The sequence below is a fragment of the Miscanthus floridulus genome, chromosome 1, assembly GCF_019320115.1.
Source record: "Miscanthus floridulus cultivar M001 chromosome 1, ASM1932011v1, whole genome shotgun sequence".
NCBI lineage: Eukaryota > Viridiplantae > Streptophyta > Magnoliopsida > Poales > Poaceae > Miscanthus > Miscanthus floridulus.
This window is the reverse complement of record NC_089580.1, coordinates 80381624-80403321: the sequence shown is the minus strand read 5'-3', so window position 1 is coordinate 80403321 and position 21698 is coordinate 80381624. Positions and strand designations below refer to the sequence as shown.

At 44.2% G+C, this 21698-nt stretch overlaps 2 protein-coding genes across 3 annotated transcripts; one reads left to right on the top strand and one right to left on the bottom strand.

Annotated features, from left to right (window-relative positions):
• Window positions 1-1041: 1041 nt before the first annotated feature.
• Window positions 1042-4129, top strand: LOC136488089 (inosine triphosphate pyrophosphatase-like). Its single transcript, XM_066485128.1, has 8 exons — window positions 1042-1336; window positions 2695-2759; window positions 2857-2920; window positions 3003-3012; window positions 3192-3223; window positions 3310-3422; window positions 3711-3787; window positions 3865-4129. The coding sequence occupies exons 1-8, from the start codon at window positions 1213-1215 to the stop codon at window positions 3983-3985; spliced, it is 606 nt and encodes a 201-aa protein (XP_066341225.1). The 5' UTR covers window positions 1042-1212; the 3' UTR covers window positions 3986-4129.
• A 46-nt stretch (window positions 4130-4175) lies between these two features.
• LOC136488074 (shugoshin-1-like) lies at window positions 4176-6257 on the bottom strand. 2 transcript variants are annotated; one of them, XM_066485118.1, is made up of 8 exons: window positions 5863-6257; window positions 5725-5762; window positions 5517-5604; window positions 5356-5379; window positions 5197-5265; window positions 4891-5077; window positions 4723-4792; window positions 4176-4624 (listed from the first exon to the last, which is right to left on the bottom strand). In XM_066485118.1, the coding sequence occupies exons 1-8, from the start codon at window positions 6139-6141 to the stop codon at window positions 4390-4392; spliced, it is 990 nt and encodes a 329-aa protein (XP_066341215.1). In that variant the 5' UTR covers window positions 6142-6257; the 3' UTR covers window positions 4176-4389. The 2 variants fall into 2 exon arrangements, with proteins under 2 accessions (XP_066341215.1, XP_066341221.1); XM_066485124.1 differs by having other exon boundaries at window positions 5725-5759.
• Between the last annotated feature and the right edge of the window lie 15441 nt (window positions 6258-21698).

Genomic DNA, 21698 nt, shown 5'->3' with positions numbered 1-21698 from the left:
CATGGAAACCTCCATATGCTCTCTCTTATCTTCATTTCGCCCGTGCTAGACCTCTGGACGGCGAGCAAGGCGCACTAGGGGTGCCCAACGGTGGGGCCTGGCCCCCAACAGCTGCTTCAGGGAGAAGGCATCGAACCAGAATCGACGGAAGTCGTCTTCCTCCTCGAGTCTTCTGTCTGAACCTGTCCCTCTTGCTGTTCTTGCTTCCCTTCTCTGATCCTTGCTATTCCCGGTCTAAACTCCCTCTGATTCTCTAGATATTGTATCAAGTTACCCTGGTAACAGTGATTGGTAGTCAAGATTCGTGACACCATGTTGGTCGTTGCCCTTTCCAATGCCATTGCTATTGGCAGCTACCATCACCTCTACCCTGACACTATACATGAGCTATCCTCCAACGCCTTTTGGTCCATGAACCACACGAGCACCGTCTTGCCCATGCGGCATTCTCTAGATAACTACACTTTAGACAACTTTCGAATATTCGACAAAAGCACCCAATTACTAAGGAGGTTGCCTAAAAAGAAAGGTCATGGCTTAGGTCTTGTTTGGATCATTAGTTATTAATAGGTAGCTAGTTATAATAGCACATAACTAATATTAGCTAGCTATTAGCTGGTTTGGCCTAACTAGTGAAGTAGTTATTAAATAGATATTAGCTAACATTTAGCTAGACCAATTTGAATCAAATGAGCTAATTAGTAGCAGCTAACTATTAGTTCTATGAGTTCAAATAAGGTCTCATTCATTTTATGTGCCCTCTTCATTTAGACCTGAGCATTTTGTGAAGGGCTAATAAAAGGCTAGAAATTTGAGAACCTGAGTAGAAGCAGCTAACCGCTCTTTTTTGAGTTCGAGTAGGAAATCTGGACTCCAACAATAATCGAGAGAGGTACAAACGTCACCTTTTCCTTGCATAAAAATGATTTAGACAATTGAATCTGGTTGGCCCGATCCTTTCTGGGTTGGTCATCTCTGTCAAAGTGTCAAGCATAAAGTCCTAAACAGACACGGGCCCGACTTAACCGTCGGGCTCAGGCTGGACCGGCCCACGTTTGCTCAGGTCCACTCGGAACAGATACCAGCAAACGACATCTGTTCCCGTCCCTTTCACCCCTCGCCGCCGTCGTCGCCGCCGCGCTCGTATCTGCGGCTTCCCGCGCCGTATCCTGCGGAAGAAGTGTTTAACGGGCTACATCCCACCACTGCACGATGTCGGCAGCGGCGCGGGTGCTGCCGAAGGCGGTGACCTTCGTGACGGGCAACGCCAAGAAGCTGGAGGAGGTCCGCGCCATCCTCGGCTCTTCCATCCCCTTCCAGTCGCTGAAGCTCAACCGTGAGTACCTCCTCTCTCTCTCTTCCCCAATCCATCTTTGCCGCCCCGCATCTGCAGCCTTACACGAGTAGCAGCCTAGCAGAGAGGGTTTTAGCGCTAGCGGTTCAAGTGCGCGCCAGCATGACTCGGTGGCTGAAGGGGGTGGCGTCGCTGAGTTGTGGCCTTCGGGCTTGTGGTTATCTGCCAATTGAGGAATTGAGAATTTGAGATACACTGATACATTAACGCAGGAGCTCCCGGGTCTTGTTATATCTGATCAGCTGATATCGCTGATGGTACCGAATTCTTTGGTTTTTTTGTAACCGGAGATTCAGGACAGATAACACCACGTTCCCTTTTCTCTGACCAGTCAATTCTTCAGGGTGTCAGTAATTTGATAGCAAAGCTTCGCTGAAGTTTCTCAAGGACTTGCTGTGTGATATAATCAGGAAATTCATGCAACAGTTAGGTAAGAAACATTGAGGGCCTGTTTGGAATGTGGGATTTTTTTCCCCATTCCTGCGTTTTTCCTGTGAAATTGAACTGATTCCTGTGAAATTCCTGTGTGGTTCCTGTGAAATTCCTGCGTTCCAAACAGGCCTTGAAAAAATACAGATATATAAGGGCAGGTGGACTGCATCAGGCGTTCTGGGTTAAATAGACTTGTATACAAAGTGTTGTTTAGTTACTGATGACCAGAATTCTACACGCCTTGTGATTCTTTTCTTTTGCTGTTCTGAGATTAATACTGACTAAGAATTTGTTAATAGTTGGGGTTATCAGTGGTGGACACAGATACAAGAATCATATGTAGTTTGGTGCATGGAAATGGAAGTCTGGGCTACCCACATTTGAAATCAGATTCTGACATCCTACACTGAGAATTGATATTGCATCTCCAGTGTACTGCCAAATGCTCCAGAATAGCCAAACATCATATCAAATGTTAAAACAATATTTTTATAAAAAAATTCTGATGGAACTCATACAAGTTCACCACGACCACTACATCTAAAGCTTTTGATGATAGTCTTTACTTTCTCCATTCCAAATAGTTCACTTTGGCTCTGTCCTAAATCAAACTTTACTAACTTTGATCAAGTTTTAGAAAATATATTAACATTTACAAATTTTCAAATAAATGCACCATCAAAATGTATTTCGTGGAGAATTTAATGAAAACTATTTATAGTATATGATGCTTTTTTCTATAAACTCAGTCAAAATTAAAGAAGTTTGATTTAGGACAAACCCAAAGTGAACTATAATTTGGAATGGAGGGACTGCTTCATATTACTTCAGTGTATTGCTATTATTTTCTTTCTTAATACAAAACATAAATCTTTGTACACCTTGTCTGTTAAATTTGTATTTGGCAGTGCCAGAACTGCAAGGGGAGCCAGAGGACATATCCAAAGAGAAAGCACGAATGGCTGCATCTCAGGTACTTCCATGTTTCTGACCGCTCGCATATTGGGATATACATCCAATGAAATAACTTTCAGGTCTGGTTGAAATCTGCCATCTTGTTCTTCATATAGGTGAATGGGCCTGTACTGGTGGAGGACACCTGCCTATGTTTTAATGCACTCAAAGGCCTACCAGGTGATTTATTTGCATTGTTCTTCCCGTTGAGTTCTTGTAAATTGATTATGCAGAATTTGACATGCGCATCTTTCTGCTGCAGGACCCTACATGTAAATCCTTTTATTGCTCAAGCATTCTAACTATACAATCTTATCCCTAAGTCACACTTAATAAACATCCTTGGCCAGCATAACTCATTGACAGACTGTATCTTAATCTTTGGAGCCTTCAATGCCATTACTAATGTATCTGCTCTTTGTTTGGATATTTTGCATACATGAATGAACAGAAAGTGGTTTCTTGAGAAGATTGGGCATGAAGGTTATAGAGCCAACTGATTCTCATCTCTTGTGTTCCTAGTTCTTTTATGTTTTGACTAAATAACCTTGTGCACCAATTTTTTATAGGTTTGAACAATCTGTTAAGAGCTTACGAAGATAAATCAGCATTTGCTATGTGCATCTTTTCTCTTGCTCTTGGACCTGGAGAGGAACCAATCACATTTGTTGGAAAAACTGCGGTAAGATGTCATTTTTTCTTTGTGGAGTATATTTAGTAACTTCCTTTTGTTTTAGTAGCAAACCACAGTGGAACTATAATGTAGTAACATGTATACAAATTTTCTATTGGGAGCATAAAGAGAAAAATAATGAACCATTAGCTCTATCGGATTGTTAGTTAGCCTTGTTCTAACAGCATGATTGCTTTGTTTCACCCAGATAATTTGATTGTATCATAGCACTTTGATGAATGCTGCAGCATATCTATTTTGGAATGTCATGTTTTGAGACTGGCTCTCTTTGTGCAGGGAAAGATCGTACCTGCTAGAGGTCCTAATGATTTTGGATGGGATCCTGTATTCCAGCCAGATGGTTTTGAACAAACGTGAGTACAGTATTTTCCTGACAGTTCACACTCCTCCTGCATCCTTCTTCACACTGATTGCATAACATGTAATGCAGATATGCTGAGATGCCCAAGTCAGTGAAGAATGAAATATCTCACAGAGGGAAAGCTCTTGCTCTGGTGAAAGAACACTTTGCATCTGCTAGCTACACAGTTCAGAGCAATGACTCAGCTTAAGTTCGACTTTGGTTCCTAGACGAATGAACATCACATTCTGGAATGTAAACTGAACTAGTTTTAGTGGATACTGTGGTTTACTGTTAAGTGTATTCATAGATGTACTGTAGTTTGTTTGATTTCATATACTTGGTTGCCTATCAACTTACGATATTTCTTCACTGGATCAACATTAGAATCTGAAGGAATACTGCTTCTGCCCTCGATTATGCATTGCAAAAGAACCAAATTCACAAACTGGATAAACAAATTATCTTAGCAACCTTCAGTACCAACGCCGATAAGCCAAATGCACACCCAGATTTTCACACGAGAGACTACACACTATCTTCTTCTGCACTTCAGCAGCTGCAGAAGACATCAAAAGAATCGTTGCAACTCGAAGCCTAAAAAACTACCACTCTCTAGGGCCTCCTGAGCTTAACGTGGAGAGGCATCTCCTTGTAGGTGGTGACTCGTTCCTTGGCCTGCCGCAGCGGCCTTCCAAGAGATGATCTGCGCAAGAACTGGTGCCCAGGCTTGTCACTGCCAGAAGCACTCTCTGGATCGATCTTGCAGCTGCTGATGGCGAGCTGGACGTCCTCTATCTCGAACAAGTCCTCCGTGCGGTTGCCTGGCTGAGGTATTCTCATGGACTTTCTGCAGAGGGAAGGCCAATGATCTTAGCAAAACTCAACTGTCAAACAGAACTCAACTGTCAAAACGTCAGCAAGGGTTTTGAACTAGTGTTGTTTTACCGTCTCTGAGAGGCATCCCTATCCTTATCCTTCGGAAGCGCCACTTTCGCCGATGTCGTAGGTCCTAGAGCTGAAAAACATTGGGCATTCGGTCAGGCATTTAGACGAAGTCGATACCAGGTCATGCGGGATACGATAATCGGGTAACTCAGGATTGGGGATTATTACATCGAGATCTCAGCACCCGTTTCCTGCTGGCGTTCCCGGACCTCTGGATGCTCCTCGCACGCGATGCGTCCGAATCGGGCTCTGCATCGACCACATCTCCATCCTTGGTCTGCGCAGCTCTGTCAGGACCCAGATGCTGCGTCCTTTGCACAGGTGCGTTACGTCGCTGCATCGTCTTCTTCACATCCTGTAGCAAGAACACAATAGTCCGCATTGCACACCGTTGTTCATCAAAATGGAAAATGACCGGACATGGAAATCAACTGATTATAGGGAGAGAAAAATAGTGTCCTGGATCCGGCGTACCTCCAGGTCAGATGTTTTCACTTTAAGGCTGGCTCTTGAGCACGCAAGCTCATGTTGCAACGCTTTCAACTTCAGTCAGAAAAGAAATCAAGGCTCAGATTCTTGCTGAACATGCTATGAAGAAATCTACCGTGTCTGACGATGTCAAACTGTACTTACCCTGTTTCTTGCTAGGTTAACCTCCTGCAAAATTAATAAACAAAACGATGAGCGACTAAATATGCCCATGGCAGAGATGCTTAGCTGCAAAGACTTCAACCAATAACTGAACATTCTAAGCTTTCTTGCCGATAATTGGAGGACGAAGCAGAGGAACATACCGCCATCATCTGGGAATTGGTCCGCGCAAGTTCCGAGTTGGCAACGCGCAGCTTCTGAATCTCGGCCCCGCTCAACTGTATGATCTCGCTGCACAGACACCCAAACCAAAACTGGAGTTAGACCAAAAGGGGACACCCCAAGATCACTACTGCCCAAGAACCATGACCGGTAGAAGAATTCGACGGAGCAGAGCGCGCAGAGACTTACTCTCTCTCCGCGAGGTGCCTCACGAGTTCCTCGTTCTTCTGTTCCGGTAGAAGAGAAAAAAAGAAGAAGAGCGACGTTAGTCATACACGCCAAGACAACAATCAGGAAGAAGACGGGATTATGGAAGGACGATCTTACCTTGACTAGCTGCGCAAATTTCTCAACACCGCCCGCGCTCGCCGGTGCCGGCGCTGCCGGGCAAGCCGATTCGTCCGGCACCACCGGCAAGTCGGCCGGGTCGCGCTTGCTCAGGTTGGTGATGTCGCAGAGCGTCTTCCTCCTCGAGGCCCTGCGCTTGGGGGTCGACGCCGCGTCCGACGCCAGCGTCTTCTTGGACAGCGCGGCCGCTGGGGGCGAGACGGCCTGTTGGGGCGCGAGGACGGGCGCCTCCACCTCCATGGACTGTCTGTCAGTCATGGCGATGGGGGAGAGAGAGAGAGAGAGAGAGAGAGAGAGAGAGAGAGGCACGGGATGGAGATGCAGAGATATAGGGGAACCTTTGGTGGAGGACGGTTTTGCGGGGGTTGAAGACGGAAGAGGGGCGGCGCAACGGCTAGTTGGTAGGCTGCGCCCTGTTTGAGGCAGGGCTCTTGAAAGGGGAGCGGCGCAACGTTCAAACTGGAGTGTGGGTGCGGAGATCGGACATTCGGATCGGGGTGACCGGGTGAGTATACATATGGAAGGGACGGCCCGCTAAAGCCCGGCTCAAGCATGATACGGCCCATTAATAGTCGTTGTGCTGGTCCGGTCCACAATCTCGTGCCATGCTCGGACGATAAGACCCGTCTACACCCTCCATCTCAAATTATAAATTATTCTAATTTTTTTTAAAAAATAAAGCATCTTAAGTTTAACCAAATTTATATAATAAAATAATAACATTTATGATACCTAATAAGTATCATTATATTCTTAATTAATTATATTTTTATAGTATACCTATTTGATGCCATAAATTTTTGTAATTTTTTCTATAATTTTGATCAAACTTGAGATGATTTCACTATCCAAGAAAGTTGGAATCACTTATAATTTAATTAGGACGGAAGGGGTATTAAGAAACCCTACCTCTTTCCTTTTCGTCTCCTCAAGTCGTCACATCTATGACTGCCTCTTCTCTTTTTGCCTCTCCCTCACTACCGGCCCTCCTCTCTCCGTCTCTCCCTCCGCGTCGCCACTCCTCTCCGCATCTCTCCCTCCCGCTTCGTCAAGCGGTCAACCCCCCAACACCGATCCACCCCTGATGTTGATCCGCCCTTGGGCTCTCCCTCCCTAGTCCCCACTCCATCGAGCGGCCAAGCCCTCGTCCATCAACCCCGAGGCTGCTCCCCACGCTCCCAGCTAGAAGCGATGGCGGCAACTAGGAGCGGCTGAGTCGCCTTCCCTGGCCCTAAGGGTGGGCGGAAGCTTGGATCAACCAGCAGCGAGTCCCATCTTAATCCGTGGCTTTGTGAATGTGCTTGTGTGTTGATCTGTGTAAAATTGACTGCATCTGTTGATTTTTTTCTGATTTTTTACTAAGTTGAATTGTTGTCCAGGCTAGAATGGGCTACCGGGCCGCCTAGCTTGCCTAGGCCTGACCCTGGGCATGACAGCCGACACAACTAGATAGACGTGCCTTTTTGTGCCCGTGTCGTGCCTAAACGTGTATGTGCCGTGTCGTGCGACGACATATTGGACATGTAGATGGTTGAGGCACGGAGCACGAGCACGACCAACGGATCAGGTTTTGGTGTATGTTTGGTTTGTGGGCGATGATTGCATCATATATTTTGGTTGAGCAAATACAAGTTCAGTGAAATCATATTTTATAAAAGAAGGTATTTGGTGATTCTGCAAGAGCAAATGAAAAAAAAAAAACTATACTAGCTATTTGGTTACTTGTATGATTGATGCAGTTTATCTAACCTGAGACTATGACAGGTGGGCTTGTTCTCCCGGGCCCAACGGATATGATGGTTGATCTGGCCGTATGCGGAGATGCTGCATGTGCGCATGTAGCTGACCCATGGATCCAAGCATCACGGGAACCAATGCCCTCCTACACACTAGCATGCATCGGGGTGTCAGCAGAATCAAACACGCCCTTAATGTTTGGAATATTTTTGTAAGAGTAAATTCCACGTTCATCGAGGTACCTAAACATTATTCAGGTCTTACGGTAATCCTATCAAATCTCCGATCTTCGTGTTTAGCCTAGAGTATCTAAACCTGTTTAGCCCTCCTACGCGCCTAGGGCCACCGGACCCTGGGTTTGCCACTAACTACCATGACTGTTACAAATCTAGCCATCAACTACAGTTAATCCGTCACTAATCAGCTCAAGCGTCGAACCCAACCCATCCTGGGTCGGGCTCATCCGTGCGCGTCATGCCCATGCCAAGGCTCGGCCAAGCCTCCAAAGAAAAGCAACGAACATGGTTATCTTATCCCAAGCCATGGATGGATATCTCCTTTTTGTGTTGGTGTGGTGAATGAATCTACGGATTTTGTAGCTCACGCGCCGCCGATTCTTGGTCCTCGGTGGATGCAAGCGAAAACGGGTGTTGGGTTTTGGCAAGTAAAGATGACGTTGACGTGACCTACGGACATGCCGGCTTCTGTGAGTTGAAGAAGGATAGCTGCAGCTGCAGTGGAATCCGTGCTTTCACGGAACGGCGGTCTCTTGAGGGCGTGGTAATCCTGATCTGCGGATGCTTGCTGCCGTTACTAAGTGCAGACAGAATCCTATAAAGATAGATTAATCGGTGGAGATACGCATGATTAGAAATTGGATGGTGACTAAAGGCGCAGAGACAGCGATTTAGATAGGTTCAGACCGTCTGATCGACGTAATATCCTACGTCTTGTGTCTTTGGTGTATTGTATTGAGATGTATGTAGATCGATGTCCACTAGAAGACCTCTGCCTCTCCTTATATACTCTAGAGGGGTAGGGTTACAAGGAAAGTATCATATTTGGTATTATACAAAATCTTACGGTGCACGTCGACCAGTGTCGTGTACGTCTTGAGCTTGTGGGCTAGGCCATCTCTGATGGTGCGTCTCATGTCTTATCTTATGGATACCGGGGGCCATACCCCCACAGTTAGTCCCCGAGCCTGGCAGTAGATGACGTAGTCACGTGATGCCAGGGTCAGAAAGTAGAAGAAAGGCAGAAGACCAGTCGAGCAGGCAACCAGCCCACAGGTGAAGCCCTGAATTGGAAAGCGCGCATTCACAGCATGGTGAAGTGTGCCCACTTAATCCTCGAGCCTGCTGGAAGATGAAGAATGAATTTTGTAGCAGGGTCAAAGAAAAAAAGTCTGAAAGCTTACCGACGTCGTCTGACATGCGCGTATGACCCTAGACGTGCTGCCCAAGATAAACACTCTAATCCGAACACCATGGAGTAGCTTGATAGCACACCGATGAGGCGTAGCAAGAGCCAACCATCGAGGGAGTCTTCGGCGTAGCTGGCGACATCCGAGCACCGAGGAGTCTCCAACGTAGCTGGCGATGTCTGAGCACCGAGAAGTCCCCGGTGTAGCTAGCGACGTTCGAGCACCGAGGAGTCCTCGGCGTAGTGGGCGATGTCTGAGCACCGAGGAGTCTCCGGCATAGCCCGCGATGTTCGAGCACCGAGAAGTCCCCGACGTAGCCCGCTGAAAGCATCTAGGCCCCTAGTTGGGTATTGGTGATTAATGACAATACGTTATTACTATAACTAACGTGTGTTTTGCAGAGACAATTAAGTTAGGTCATGGTAATGGAGATTGATTGGGCTAACATGGTTGTCATGCCCCTACGATGGAAATCGTTTCGGTTTTCAAAGGATGGACGACAAGGCTAAGGATGGACTAGTTCTAAGTGTCGTTTGGAGTTGTAGAGACATTTAGAGTAGTTTAGAACTTTGTTTTTTCTTTGGCCGTACTATTAAGGGTGGTATGGACGGGTAGCTTAACCTAGGTGAGTCTAGTGGGTTAGGTGTGGTGCACACTTGTTAAATCTAGCACTAGGTAGCTCCTAAATAGCCCTTAGATCAATTGGAGCAAACTTTATTCACGCATGATTGAGAGTTAGAAGTGAATGGAAGGTCAAATGTTGACCGGACGCTGGTTTCAGTGTGACCGGACGCTAGCGCAGAGTCTGGTCAGTTCATTTGATTAAGGTAAAATCGTCTGACGTTGAGAGGTGAGTGACCGGACGCTAGGTCCCAACGTCCGGTCGACTCCAGTAAGGTTCTAGAGAGGGAAAATCATGACTGGACACGTCCGATCAGTGTGACCGGACACTGTCCAGCGTCTGGTCACAACTTAAACTGCACAGAGATGGGTGAACTGGTCGGAGCGTCTGGTCACCTTGACCAGAGCGCCCGGTTACCCCGCAGAGGCACATAACGGTTCATTTTGAACACGGGTGTATAAAATACTTCCTCTATTCATGTGAGGAGGTACTTTTGCTCATTCCAACAGCTGAGAAACACCCTTGAGAGTGCCAAGAAGAGCAAGGTCCTAGTGAGATAATTAAGATTTGAGAATCTAAGAGTGAGACCTCATTAGTGAAAACAAGAGTAGCAAAGTGTGCATTCATCCTTCTCATTAGGCTTGTCATGGTCAAGTGAGAGTTCGTGCTTGTTACTCTTGGTGATCATCATCACCTAGATAGCTTGGTGGTGATTGGGAGCTTGGTAATCATTCGGCGGAGCTTCTGGATGACCCAACTCAAGTTGTGATCGGTTGTGGGTGATTCACCGCGATAGAGTGTCAAAGAATCAACCCGTAGAGAGCACTTGATCCTTATGCGGATCAAGGGGGAGCTACACCCTTGCGTGGATGCTCAAACGAGGACTAGTGGGGAGTGGCGACTCTCCGATACCTTGGCAAAACATTATCGCGTTCCTCCTTCTCTCTTTACTTTGAGCATTTACTATGAGCAATTTAATTCTTGTCTTTATATTTATAGAATTGTCATGCTAGAGTAGGATTAGAATTTAGGTTGCAAGTTTTTTTGTGCGGTAGAACATTAGAAACACTTTCTAGGCACAAGGGGTGAAGTTGGGTTAACCATAGGGTTTAATTATTGCAAAGAAATTTAGAATTAGTCCAATTCACCCCCCTCTTGGGCATCTTGATCCTTTCAATTGATATTGAAGCCTCGTGCTCACGTATTTAGGCTTAACCACCTAGAGAAAGATGTCTCACGGGGATGGACCTCCTCCTATCTTTGAGGGGGATGATTTTTTATATTGAAAAATCCATATGGAGGCGTATTTAGAAGCTCTAGATGTTGGAATACTTAGAGCCGCCTCACAAGGCTTCCCAAAACCTCAGGATGCTACACACCTACAAGGCGATGAGGTGAATTATGAAAAATAGAATGCAAAGGCTCGAAACACCATCTTTAGAGGCCTTTGCAAAGATGTGTTTAATCAGGTGAGGAACTACAAGGATGCCCATGCACTATGATCGGACATTTGTGTGCTACATGAGAGAACTAAGAGCGAGCATGAGGAACGCATTTGAGATGCTTCCTAAAGAGAGTACTAATAAAATATACTCATGCTTGAATGTTCTTATAGAGGAAGTCAACGGGCTTGGACTCACTCAAATACAACCATCCGATGTTGTAAGAAAAATCTTGAGTGTCCTCCCCATTGATAAATATGGGCATATTGTGATTGTGCTTTATCAAGGTGATCTTTCTACCGCTACACCAACATAAATCTTGGGAAAGATCAATACTCATAAGATGTACATGAACATCACACCACAAGATGGCTCATCCTCTACTAAGAAGAAAGACAAGGACTTAGCATTCAAAGCTAGCCAAGAGAAGGGCAAAGCAAGGCTTGAATATGAGAGCTCAAGTGATGATGAAATTGATAATATAAGTCTTGCTCTCATGGTGAGAAGAACCGCCAAGATGCTAAAGAAGCTTAACAAGAGTGGCATCAAGTTTGATGGCAAGAAAAAGAAGTTCTTCACTAGCTCTAGAAGGAAGCCAATCTCGAAGATGGATTGCTACAATTGTGGAGAATTTGGTCATCTAGCACACCAATGCACAAAGCCCAAGAAAGACAAGTACAAGAACAAGTACAAGGGCAAGAAAGATGACTCAAGTAATGAAGAAGAAGATGAGAAGAATAAAAATAAGCCAAACAAGAAGAAGGATGGCAAGAAGAAAGACTTCCACAAGAAAAAGAAGAATGGCAAGGCATACATCGTTGGTGATTAGCTCACGGACATTGATTCATCAAGTTACTCATCCGATGATGATATTGATAATGAGAAGGTGGCCACCATTGTGATTGACTCTTCATCATCTTCACCGACACCATCGACATCATCCTCTACACACCTATGCCTTATGGCCAAAGGTGAACGCAAGGTATCAAATAATGATGATAGTGATAGTGATAGTGATAGCGATGATGATGAATATGAATCACCTTTATATGATGATCTTATTAAATTGCTAAATCAATATACAAAGATTATTAGAAAGACTAGAGCTAAGAATGACAAGTTAGAAGCTAAGAATGATTCTCTTTTAGCCAAATATGATGTAGCCGAAAAGGCTAGTGTTGAGCTTAGAGAAGCAAATGATGTTATGTCATCCAAACTCAAAGAGCTCAAATCTTCTAAGAAATAGCTTAAAGATAAATATGATAAACTTGAGAGGATACACAATGAGCTCATCAGTAGCCATAATATGCTAAAAGATGAATATACTACTCTTAAGATTAATCATGATAATCTTGTCATTGCTCAAGAATTTATATCCAATGAGCCACATAATGCTACTAACGATGTTGTTAAGATTGATATAGCTATATCATGTGATGATTTGATCATTGAGAGCATTGAGAAAAGTTCTAGTAGTAAGGGCAAGCAAGTGGTTGAGACTAACAACTATGATGAGTTTGTCAAGCTCAAACATAATAATGAAAAGCTAAAGAAAGATCTTGAAGAGCTCAAAACCACCAACACTATAGTGCTAGAAACTCTTGATCATGGTGATGACTTGATTCTTGAGAATGAGAAGCTCAAAGAAGAGAATAAGAAACTCAAGGAAGAGAAAAAATGATGCACTCAAGGAAGAGAACAAGAAGCTCAAGTTAGAGAAAGAGCATCTCAAGATTGGATTGAGCAAGTTCACGAGAGACAAGCATCTTCAAAGTGAGCTACTAATGAACACCGTCATGAAGATGGATAGAAGTGGCATTGGGTACATAGAAAATAAAGAGAAGAAGGCTCAAGCTCAATAACAACAACAAAAGTTAAAGCCAAAGAAGTGTTTTGAGTGTGGACAAAAAGGCCACTTTGCCCATGAGTGCCAAACTCCACCACCACAACCCTTGCCCAAGCATGCTAGATATTTTGCTTTCAATGCTCATTACATGCTTAGAAAGGATTCTAGTGGAAAGATGAAAGTCATATTCTTAGCACCTCCCAACAAGAATAGGCCTAAGAAAATTTGGGTAGCAAAGTCACTTGTTGAGAAGGTGAAGGGCCCTCAATAAGTTTGGGTTCCTAAAGCTTGATCTCTTGTGTGTAGGTGAACTACAAGACCGGTGAAAGTCATTGGATAATTAATAGTGGTTGCACACAACATATGACCGGTGATCCTCATATGTTCATCTCACTAGATGAAGAAGTAGATGGACAAGAAAGAATCACATTTGGAGATAATTCAAAGGACAAGGCTAAAGGATTGGACAAAGTGGTAATATCAAATTATCATTCTATCTCAAATGTGCTATATATTGCTTCATTAAGCTTTAACTTGCTATCTGTTGGACAATTGTGTGATCTTAGCTTTTAATGCCTATTTACCGAGAAGGAAGTGGTTGTATCCAAGAAAAATGATGATCAAGTGATATTCAAGGGATTTAGATACAACAACCTATATTTAGTGGACTTACCTCCGAAGATGCTAACTTGAAGACATGCCTATTCACCAAAACAATACTTGGGTGACTATGACATAGAAGACTCGCTCATGTTGGGATGAGCTCACTCAAGAAGCTAATGAAAAATGATTTGGTGAGAGGGTTAAAGGATGTGAAGTTTGAAAAGGACAAGCTTTATAGTGCATGTCAAGCTGGCAAGCAAGTTGCAAATACTCATCCAATAAAGACTTTCATGTCCAATCACAAGAGTACTAGAACTCCTTCACATGGACTTATTTGGACCAACAATATACAAGAGTTTTGGAGGAAATCTTTATTGTTTTATGATTGTTGATGACTACTCAAGATACACATGGGTGTTCTTCCATCATGACAAATCTAAAGTTACATCATGCTTCAAGAAGTTTGCCAAGAGAGCACAAAATGAGTTTGAAGTGAAGCTCAAGAAGATTAGAAGCGACAATGGGAAAGAATTTGACAACACAAATATAGAAGCCTATTGTGATAAAGTTGGTATCAAGCATGAGGTCTCCGCAATATATACTCCTCAACAAAATGGTGTAGTTGAGAGAAAGAACCGGGCCTTGATCACACTAGCAAGAACAATGCTTGATGAGTACAACACTCCCGAAGCTCTATGGGCAGAAGCTATCAAGACTGCATGCTATACATCCAACCATCTATTTCTTCAAAAGTTTTTTGGCAAGACACCTTATGAGTTGCTCAATGGGAAGCAGTCGGATGTCTCTTTCTTTAGGGTGTTTGGTTGCAAATGCTACATCTACAAGAAGCGGCAACACCAAGGGAAGTTTCAAAGATGTTGTGATATTGGTTTTCTTGTTGGTTACTCATCAAAGTCCAAAGTATATAGAGTATTTAATCATGCCATTGGCTTGGTTGAAGAAACATATGATGTGGAATTTGATGAATTTAACGGCTCCCAAGGAGCACATGAGAATCTTGATGATGTAGGTAATGAACCATTGAGGGAGGCCATAAAGAATATTCTGGTTGTAGACATTAAGCCTAATGATGATGAAGATGATGTACAAGTGCTCAATCCACCTTCTTCATCAAATCTGCCACAAGATGATGATAAAGATAAGAGACTAGAAAATAAAGACACTCATGTCTCCCATGAGCAAATGGTGACACAAGCACATAACGTTGATGCTCCACAACCTCCCCCTCAAGTGGTTGATAGAAGAAATTCACCTCTACTACAAGCTCATCCATAAGATCTCATCATAGGGAGTCCATCAAAGGGAGTAATGACTCGATCTCAAAAGCTTGCTTCATTTATTGAATATCACTCTTTTGTCTCTTGCTTTGAGCCTACTAAGGTAGAAGAAGCTCTTCAAGATCTAGATTGGATAAATGTCATGCATGAAGTGTTGAACAACTTTACCCGCAATAAAGTTTGGACTCTTGAAGAGCGACCATAAGGTGTAAGAGTTATAGGAACAAAGTGGGTGTTCTGCAATAAGCAAGATAGTCAAGGTGTTATGAGGAACAAGGCAAGACTAGTTACAAAGGGGTTCTCTTAAGTTGAAGGTTTGGATTTTGGAGAGACCTTTGCACCGGTTGCAAGACTAGAAGCCATCTATATCCTCCTTGCATATGCATCACATCATGAAATGAAACTATATCAAATGGATGTGAAAAGTGTATTTTTAAATGGCTTTATTAATGAACTAGTCTATGTTAATCAACCTCCTAGGTTTGAAGACCCTAGATATCCTAATCATGTTTATAGGTTGTCCAAGGCGCTATATGGGCTTAAGCAAGCCCCAAGAGCTTGGTATGAGCGCCTTCGGGACTTCCTCATTGAGAAGGGTTTCACCATTGGGAAGGTCGACACCACACTATTCACCAAGAAGCTTGATGGACATATCTTTATTTATTAAGTGTATATTGATGATATCATCTTTGGATCATCAAATGAAGATTCTTGCAAGAGTTTGGTGAATTGATCTCGAAGGAGTTTGAGATGTCAATGATTGGAGAGCTTACATTCTTTCTTGGTTTTCAAGTCAAGCAAATGAGAGAAGGGATTTTCATCTCTCAAGAGAAATATACAAATAATCTTCTCAAGAGATTCAAGATGGATGAATATAAACCAATCAAGACACCAATGTCAACTAATGGACATCTCGACCTAGATGAGGGAGGTAACACGGTTGTTCAAACTCTCTACCACTCTATGATGGGTAGCTTGTTATATTTAACCGTATCTAGGCCCAACATCATGTTTAGTGTGTGTATGTGTGCTAGATTTTAAACTAATCCTAAGAAAACTTATTTGATTGCCATAAAAAGAATCCTTAGGTACCTCAAGCATACACCAAGCATTGGCCTTTGGTATCCCAAAGGAGCTATATTTGAATTAGTTGGCTATTCCAATTCAGATTATGCCGGTTGCAAAGTTGATAACAAAAACACATCCGGAGGGTGCCATTTGCTTGGTAGATCACTTGTATCTTGGTCCTCCAAAAAACAAAATAGTGTGGCTTTGTCCACCACCAAAGCAGAATACATTATCGTGGATGCTTGTTGTGCACAAATTCTGTATATGAAACAACTTTGCTAGACTATGGTGTAGTTATAGAAAAAGTACCTCTTTTGTGCGACAATGAAAGTACGGTAAAACTTGCTAATAATCCGGTTCAACACTCTCGCACCAAGCACATAGATATCCGCCATCACTTTCTTAGAGATTATGTTGCAAAGAATGATATTTCATTAGAAGGTGTAAGGATCGAGGATCAATTGGTAGATATCTTCACTAAACCGCTAGATGAGGCGACTTTTTATCAATTGCGGAATGAGCTCAATGTTCTTGATTTTAGTAACTTCACTAGAAAATAAGCTCGTATTGTCCCTTGCATTGCATCATAATATACAACATGTTTAATCTTTGGTAATACATATAGGGCTTGTCTAACATGGTTAAGATAACCGTCAAAAAGTGAGTGAAGAAGCTTAACCTTAGACTTGCTTGGATTTGAGGGCTGCCACGGCCAAGCAGGTGCAGCAGCTCAGGTTTGTTCAGTTTGAAGACTAGTTTTCGTCGAGGTAGGATGAGCGTGCATCATAGGGCTTCTACACACCACTTCAGGAGGATTTTTATCATGCATATCTTAACAATGGGGCTGTATTTAGATCACAGATGGTGTGCGACATTGAGTCCATTGTAGCAGTAGCTCGAGAGCATATTCGCCATTACCTATCCTACCTATCAGGGCTGATAGACTTACTTGGATGGACAGGCTTATATGTTCCATCTTGGGTCCGTGAATTCTATGCTACACTTTGGATTGACCCACAGCACAGATTTATACATTTTGCTTTTAGAGGTAGAGACTACAGGCTGATGAGCTTTAGGGTTAGAGAGATACTCAGGCTTCAGAAGTAGCCCATCTGGCTACATGAGGTGTACTATGGACTGGCAGAGCCTCCCAAATGCCCTCATGGCGGCCTTGTACCCCTACAGATCTAGTCCGCCATTGCTTCATAGAGCCTTTCGACGAGGGGTCGAGCAGGACACCCAAAGACCTCACTCCTACAGCTAGAATGCTTGATGCTATTATGAGGAGGACCCTGCTTCTGAGGATGGGATATTGTGAGGGCCTGACTCGCATACAGTTATGGCTACTGAACTCTCTAATGCAGCAGACTATTTTTGATATTTGGGATCTCTTGCTATTAGAGATGGAGGATACTATTATAGAGGGGTTCAGAGGTCATCGACAGTTGCCCTATGCTCACTAGATTACATTCTTGATTCATAGGGCAGCGACAGTGAGACCTCCAGAGATGCTAGCAGAGCGCAGTGGTGCTACTATAGAGTTCCCTGTATACAACATGACTCAGATGCTGCGCCATAGTATAGGGAGGACACCTAGCCAGCCGCACCGTTATCCAGAGGTGCCAGAGACTATAGCCCAATAGGATGAGACCATTAGGGGTATAGCAACCACAGAGGAGGAGGAGCTTGATGCTCAGCAAGAGGGGATGGTCGAGAGCGACCCTAGTGACAGCTCAGATGATGACTACCAGACTATCCCTCAGATGCCTCCATGATGACATGATCATGAGGGTGATAGCTCTAGTTCAGCTCCACCTGCACCACAGACAGACCCCGCTCTACTTGCTATCTTGAGCAGATGAGGCAGGATCAGGCTCACCAGGCTCAGGAGACCGCTGCAACATTTGCACAGTTTTAGACTAGGTAGGATGAGTTTCAACGACAGCAGCAGGCGATCCAACAGCAGTAACAGGCTATATAGCAGCGTAGTAGCCCATGCATCATCAGCAACTCCTCATGCAGTAGCAGCTTCTCGGGTTTATGCAACATGTTATGATAGCTATTGGGGCTCCACCGCCACAGCCTTCACCACAGATCAGCCAGCCTACCACCACTTCTATGACTCTAGCTTTACAGCCTAGTGGGTTTTAGAGTCAGGGACAACCACCAGCATAGTTTTCTTCTCCTACTGAGTAGGTGTCCTAGTGGTTTGCCTCACCAGTGCCAGCTCCGTAGTTCACACCTTTTCAGACGAGCTTCATACTAGCCCAGACTTCCTCCCTGTTAGTGCTCGATACTATAGTTTCTAGGAGCCTTGGTGCTACCTTCAGCAAGTTGACAAGGCAACCTACTCCGTCATATCTATATGTCACAGGTCCTTCCACAGTTGCACCTATTACCGAGACTACAGAGACGCTCCTTTCTTTAGTTGCATCATCAGAGCCACCTACTACAGTCATACCTATAGAGTCTCAGGCCACACCTATCCCTGATCCAACCCAGACTGCTTTAGCATCACTTCCAACTATAGAGGGTCAGACAGCTTAGAGCTTAGGATCAGATGATGATGACACATAGTTCCAGCTCGCTCCTCAGTGCCCGACTCGTCTGCTGCAGCCCCACCGATCGACCCTTAGGTTTTGGTGTTTGACGTCAAAGGGTGAGAGGGATCGAGTATGTTAGACTTAGGGGAGCGACTTATCTAGGGTGAGTTTAGCTTATCTATTATATTTGGTTTTTATGTGTGATACACTATTATGCATTCATATATTTACTTTCATGCATCGAACTATATTTATGTGATAGTGATATCTACGTGATCGTGATATTTATGTGATATGTGACTTGTGTGCTCTCTATGTTAAATTATTTATATGTCATATCACTTGTATTATGCTCATTTGCTTTGCTTCCGTGTTTTACTCCGATATAAATGAGCTTTATTACTTGTACTCATGCTTATTTCATATCTTTTGAGTACATCATGTTGGTTTGGGTCATATAAGCTTGCCTAACACTTTTGTTCTTATTGTCAAAAGCTTATATGAACCAAGCATGTTGAAAACCTCATCTCTTTTGCATACTCGAGGTGGTATTGTCATCAATCACCAAAAATGGTGAGATTGAAAGCATCTAGGCCCCTGGTTGGGTTTTGGTGATTAATGACAATACATTATTACTATGACTAACGTGTGTTTTGTAGAGACAATTAAGTTAGGTCATGGTAATGGAGATTGATTGGGCAAACATGGTTGTCATGCCCCTACGATGGAAATCATTTTAGTTTTCAAAGGATGGACAACAAGATTAAGGATGAACTAGTTCTAGGTGTCGTTTGGAGTTAGAGACACACTTAGAGTAGTTTAGGACTTTATTTTTCCTTTGGCTATACTATTAAGGGGGTATGGACGGGTAGCTTGACCTAGGTGAGTCTAGTGGGTTAGGTGTGGTGCACACTTATCAAATCTAGCACTAGGTAGCTCCTAAATAGCCCTTAGATTAATTAGAGAAAACTTCATTCATGCATGATTGAGAGTTGGAAGTGAATGTAGGGTCAAATGCTGACTGGACGCTGGTTCTGGTATGATTGGACGCTGGCGTAGAGTCCGGTCAGTTCATTTGATTAAGGAGAAATCATCTGGCACGACCGAACGCTAACAGGTGAGTGACCGGACGCTAGGTCCCAGCGTCCGATCGACTCTAGTAAGGTTTTAGAGAGGAAAAATTGTGACTGGACGCGTTCGGTCACAACTTAAACTGCACAGAGGCGGGTGAACTGACTGGAGCGTCCGGTCACCCCGTAGAGGCACATAACGGTTCATTTTGAACATGGGTGTATAAATACTTCCTCCATTCATGTGAGAGGGTACTTTTACTCATTCCAATAGCTAAGAAACACCCTTGAGAGTGCCAAGAAAAGCAAGGTCCTAGTGAGGTGATTGAGATTTGAGAATCTAAGAGTGAGACCTCATTAGTGAAAGCAAGAGTAGCAAAGTGTGCATCCACCCTTCTCATTAGGCTTGTCATGGTCAAGTAAGAGTTCGTGTTTGTTACTCTTGGTGATCGCCATCACCTAGACGGTTTGGTGGTGATTGGGAGCTTGGTGATCATCCGGTGGAGCTTGTGGATCACCCAACTCAAGTTGTGAGCAGTTGTGGGTGATTCACTATAACGGACTATAAAAGAATCAATCCGTATAGAGCACTTGATCCTTGTGCGGATCAAGGAGGAGCTACACCCTTGAGTGGGTGCTCCAACGAGGACTAGTGGAGAGTGGTGACTCTCTGATACCTCGGTAAAACATCACCGCGTTCCTCCATCTCTCTTTACTTTGAGCATTTACTTTGAGCAATTCAATTCTTGTCTTTACATTCATAGCATTGCTATGCTAGAGTAGGATTGGAATTTAGGTTGCAAGTCTTTTTGTGTGGTAGAACATTAGAAACACTTTCTAGGCACAAGGGTTGAAGTTGAGCTAACCGTAGGGTTTAATTATTGCAAAGAAATTTAGAATTAGCCCAATTCACCCCCTCTTAGGTATCTTGATCCTTTCACCCACGACGTCCGAGCACCGAGGAGTCCTCAGCTTAGCTGGTAATGTCCAAGCATCGAGGAGTCCTCGGCGTAGCCCACGATGTCTGAGCACTGAGGAGTCCTTGGCTTAGCTGGCGACGTCTGAGCACCGAGGAGTCCCTGGCGTAGCTGGTGATGTCCTAGCACCGAGGAGTCCCCGGTGTAGCCCGCGATGTCCGAGCACCGAGGAGTCCCCGGTGTAGCTGGCGATGTCCGAGCACCGAGGAGTCCCCGACATAGCTGGCGATGTTCGAGCACTGAGGAGTCCCTAACATAGCTGGCGATGTCCAAGCATCGAGGAGTCCCCCGCATAGTTGGCGATGTCTGAGCACCAAGGAGTCTCCGACGTAGCCGGCGATGTCCGAGCACCGATAAGGTGAAGTGGGGTGAAGTGTGCCCACTTAGTCCCTGAGCACGAAGAATCCGAGCGTAGAGGAATAACCGGCATAGCTGGCAATAAAGCATGAGCGATGAACAGTCTGGTCAACTAGTCAGCAGCGAAGAGAGCATTGAGTAGATGCGACCGGCGAATAGTCCAATCAACTAGTCGGTGATGGAGTCCATGAACCAAGCGGTCCGACCAGTTGATCGGTGGAGAAGTCCGAGCACCAGGTGGTCTGGTCACCTAGATGATGATCCTGCAATACAAATATGTAGAGTGGATAGTACATGATGTAAAAATATATGAACTCTAGAGAAAAATCAGCAATAGCGATGAAATAGCGTATGCAGCTCGGCGATCAGTTGGTGTGAAGATGTATTTATATTTAATATAATCCACCTAATAAGTTAGTGTATAGCTGAGTCTCCAGCCCTAGCTAGCCTGTTAACCATAACACAGAGCGCGGAGTTCGTGTGCGTGTAGGAAGAACAAAGCGTCGCTAAGGAGCCGCTGTCGACCACCCATAACACAGAGGGCAGACGCTCGTACACGTGTAGGGAGGAGCCAGAGATATGGCCATCTCTGGGGACATTCGAGCGTCAACATGACTGTTCGGGGGTTCAGAAAATCGTTTAAAGAGCAAACATAGAGAAAACAGTTTGGAGAAACATTATGGCAATATACGAAGATTAGAGAATATTTAGAAAAATATTAAAACATGACTTAGCTTTAAATAGAATGTCTGATCAATGATATATGGCGTTATCTGGTCGGCGTTGACAAAATTGCCCGACCCTCAAGCTTCTCGAACTGTCGTCA

Coding starts and splice junctions, on each gene's coding strand:
- LOC136488089 (XM_066485128.1), top strand. CDS start 1,213: ATGTCGGCAGCGGCGCGGGTGCTGCCGAAGGCGGTGACCTTCGTGACG. Junction 1,337..2,694: donor CCAGTCGCTGAAGCTCAACC/GTGAGTACCTCC, acceptor TGTATTTGGCAG/TGCCAGAACTGCAAGGGGAG. Junction 3,423..3,710: donor CATTTGTTGGAAAAACTGCG/GTAAGATGTCAT, acceptor CTCTTTGTGCAG/GGAAAGATCGTACCTGCTAG.
- LOC136488074 (XM_066485118.1), bottom strand. CDS start 6,141: ATGACTGACAGACAGTCCATGGAGGTGGAGGCGCCCGTCCTCGCGCCC. Junction 5,266..5,355: donor TTAACCTAGCAAGAAACAGG/GTAAGTACAGTT, acceptor TTCTGACTGAAG/TTGAAAGCGTTGCAACATGA. Junction 5,078..5,196: donor TGAAAACATCTGACCTGGAG/GTACGCCGGATC, acceptor TTCTTGCTACAG/GATGTGAAGAAGACGATGCA.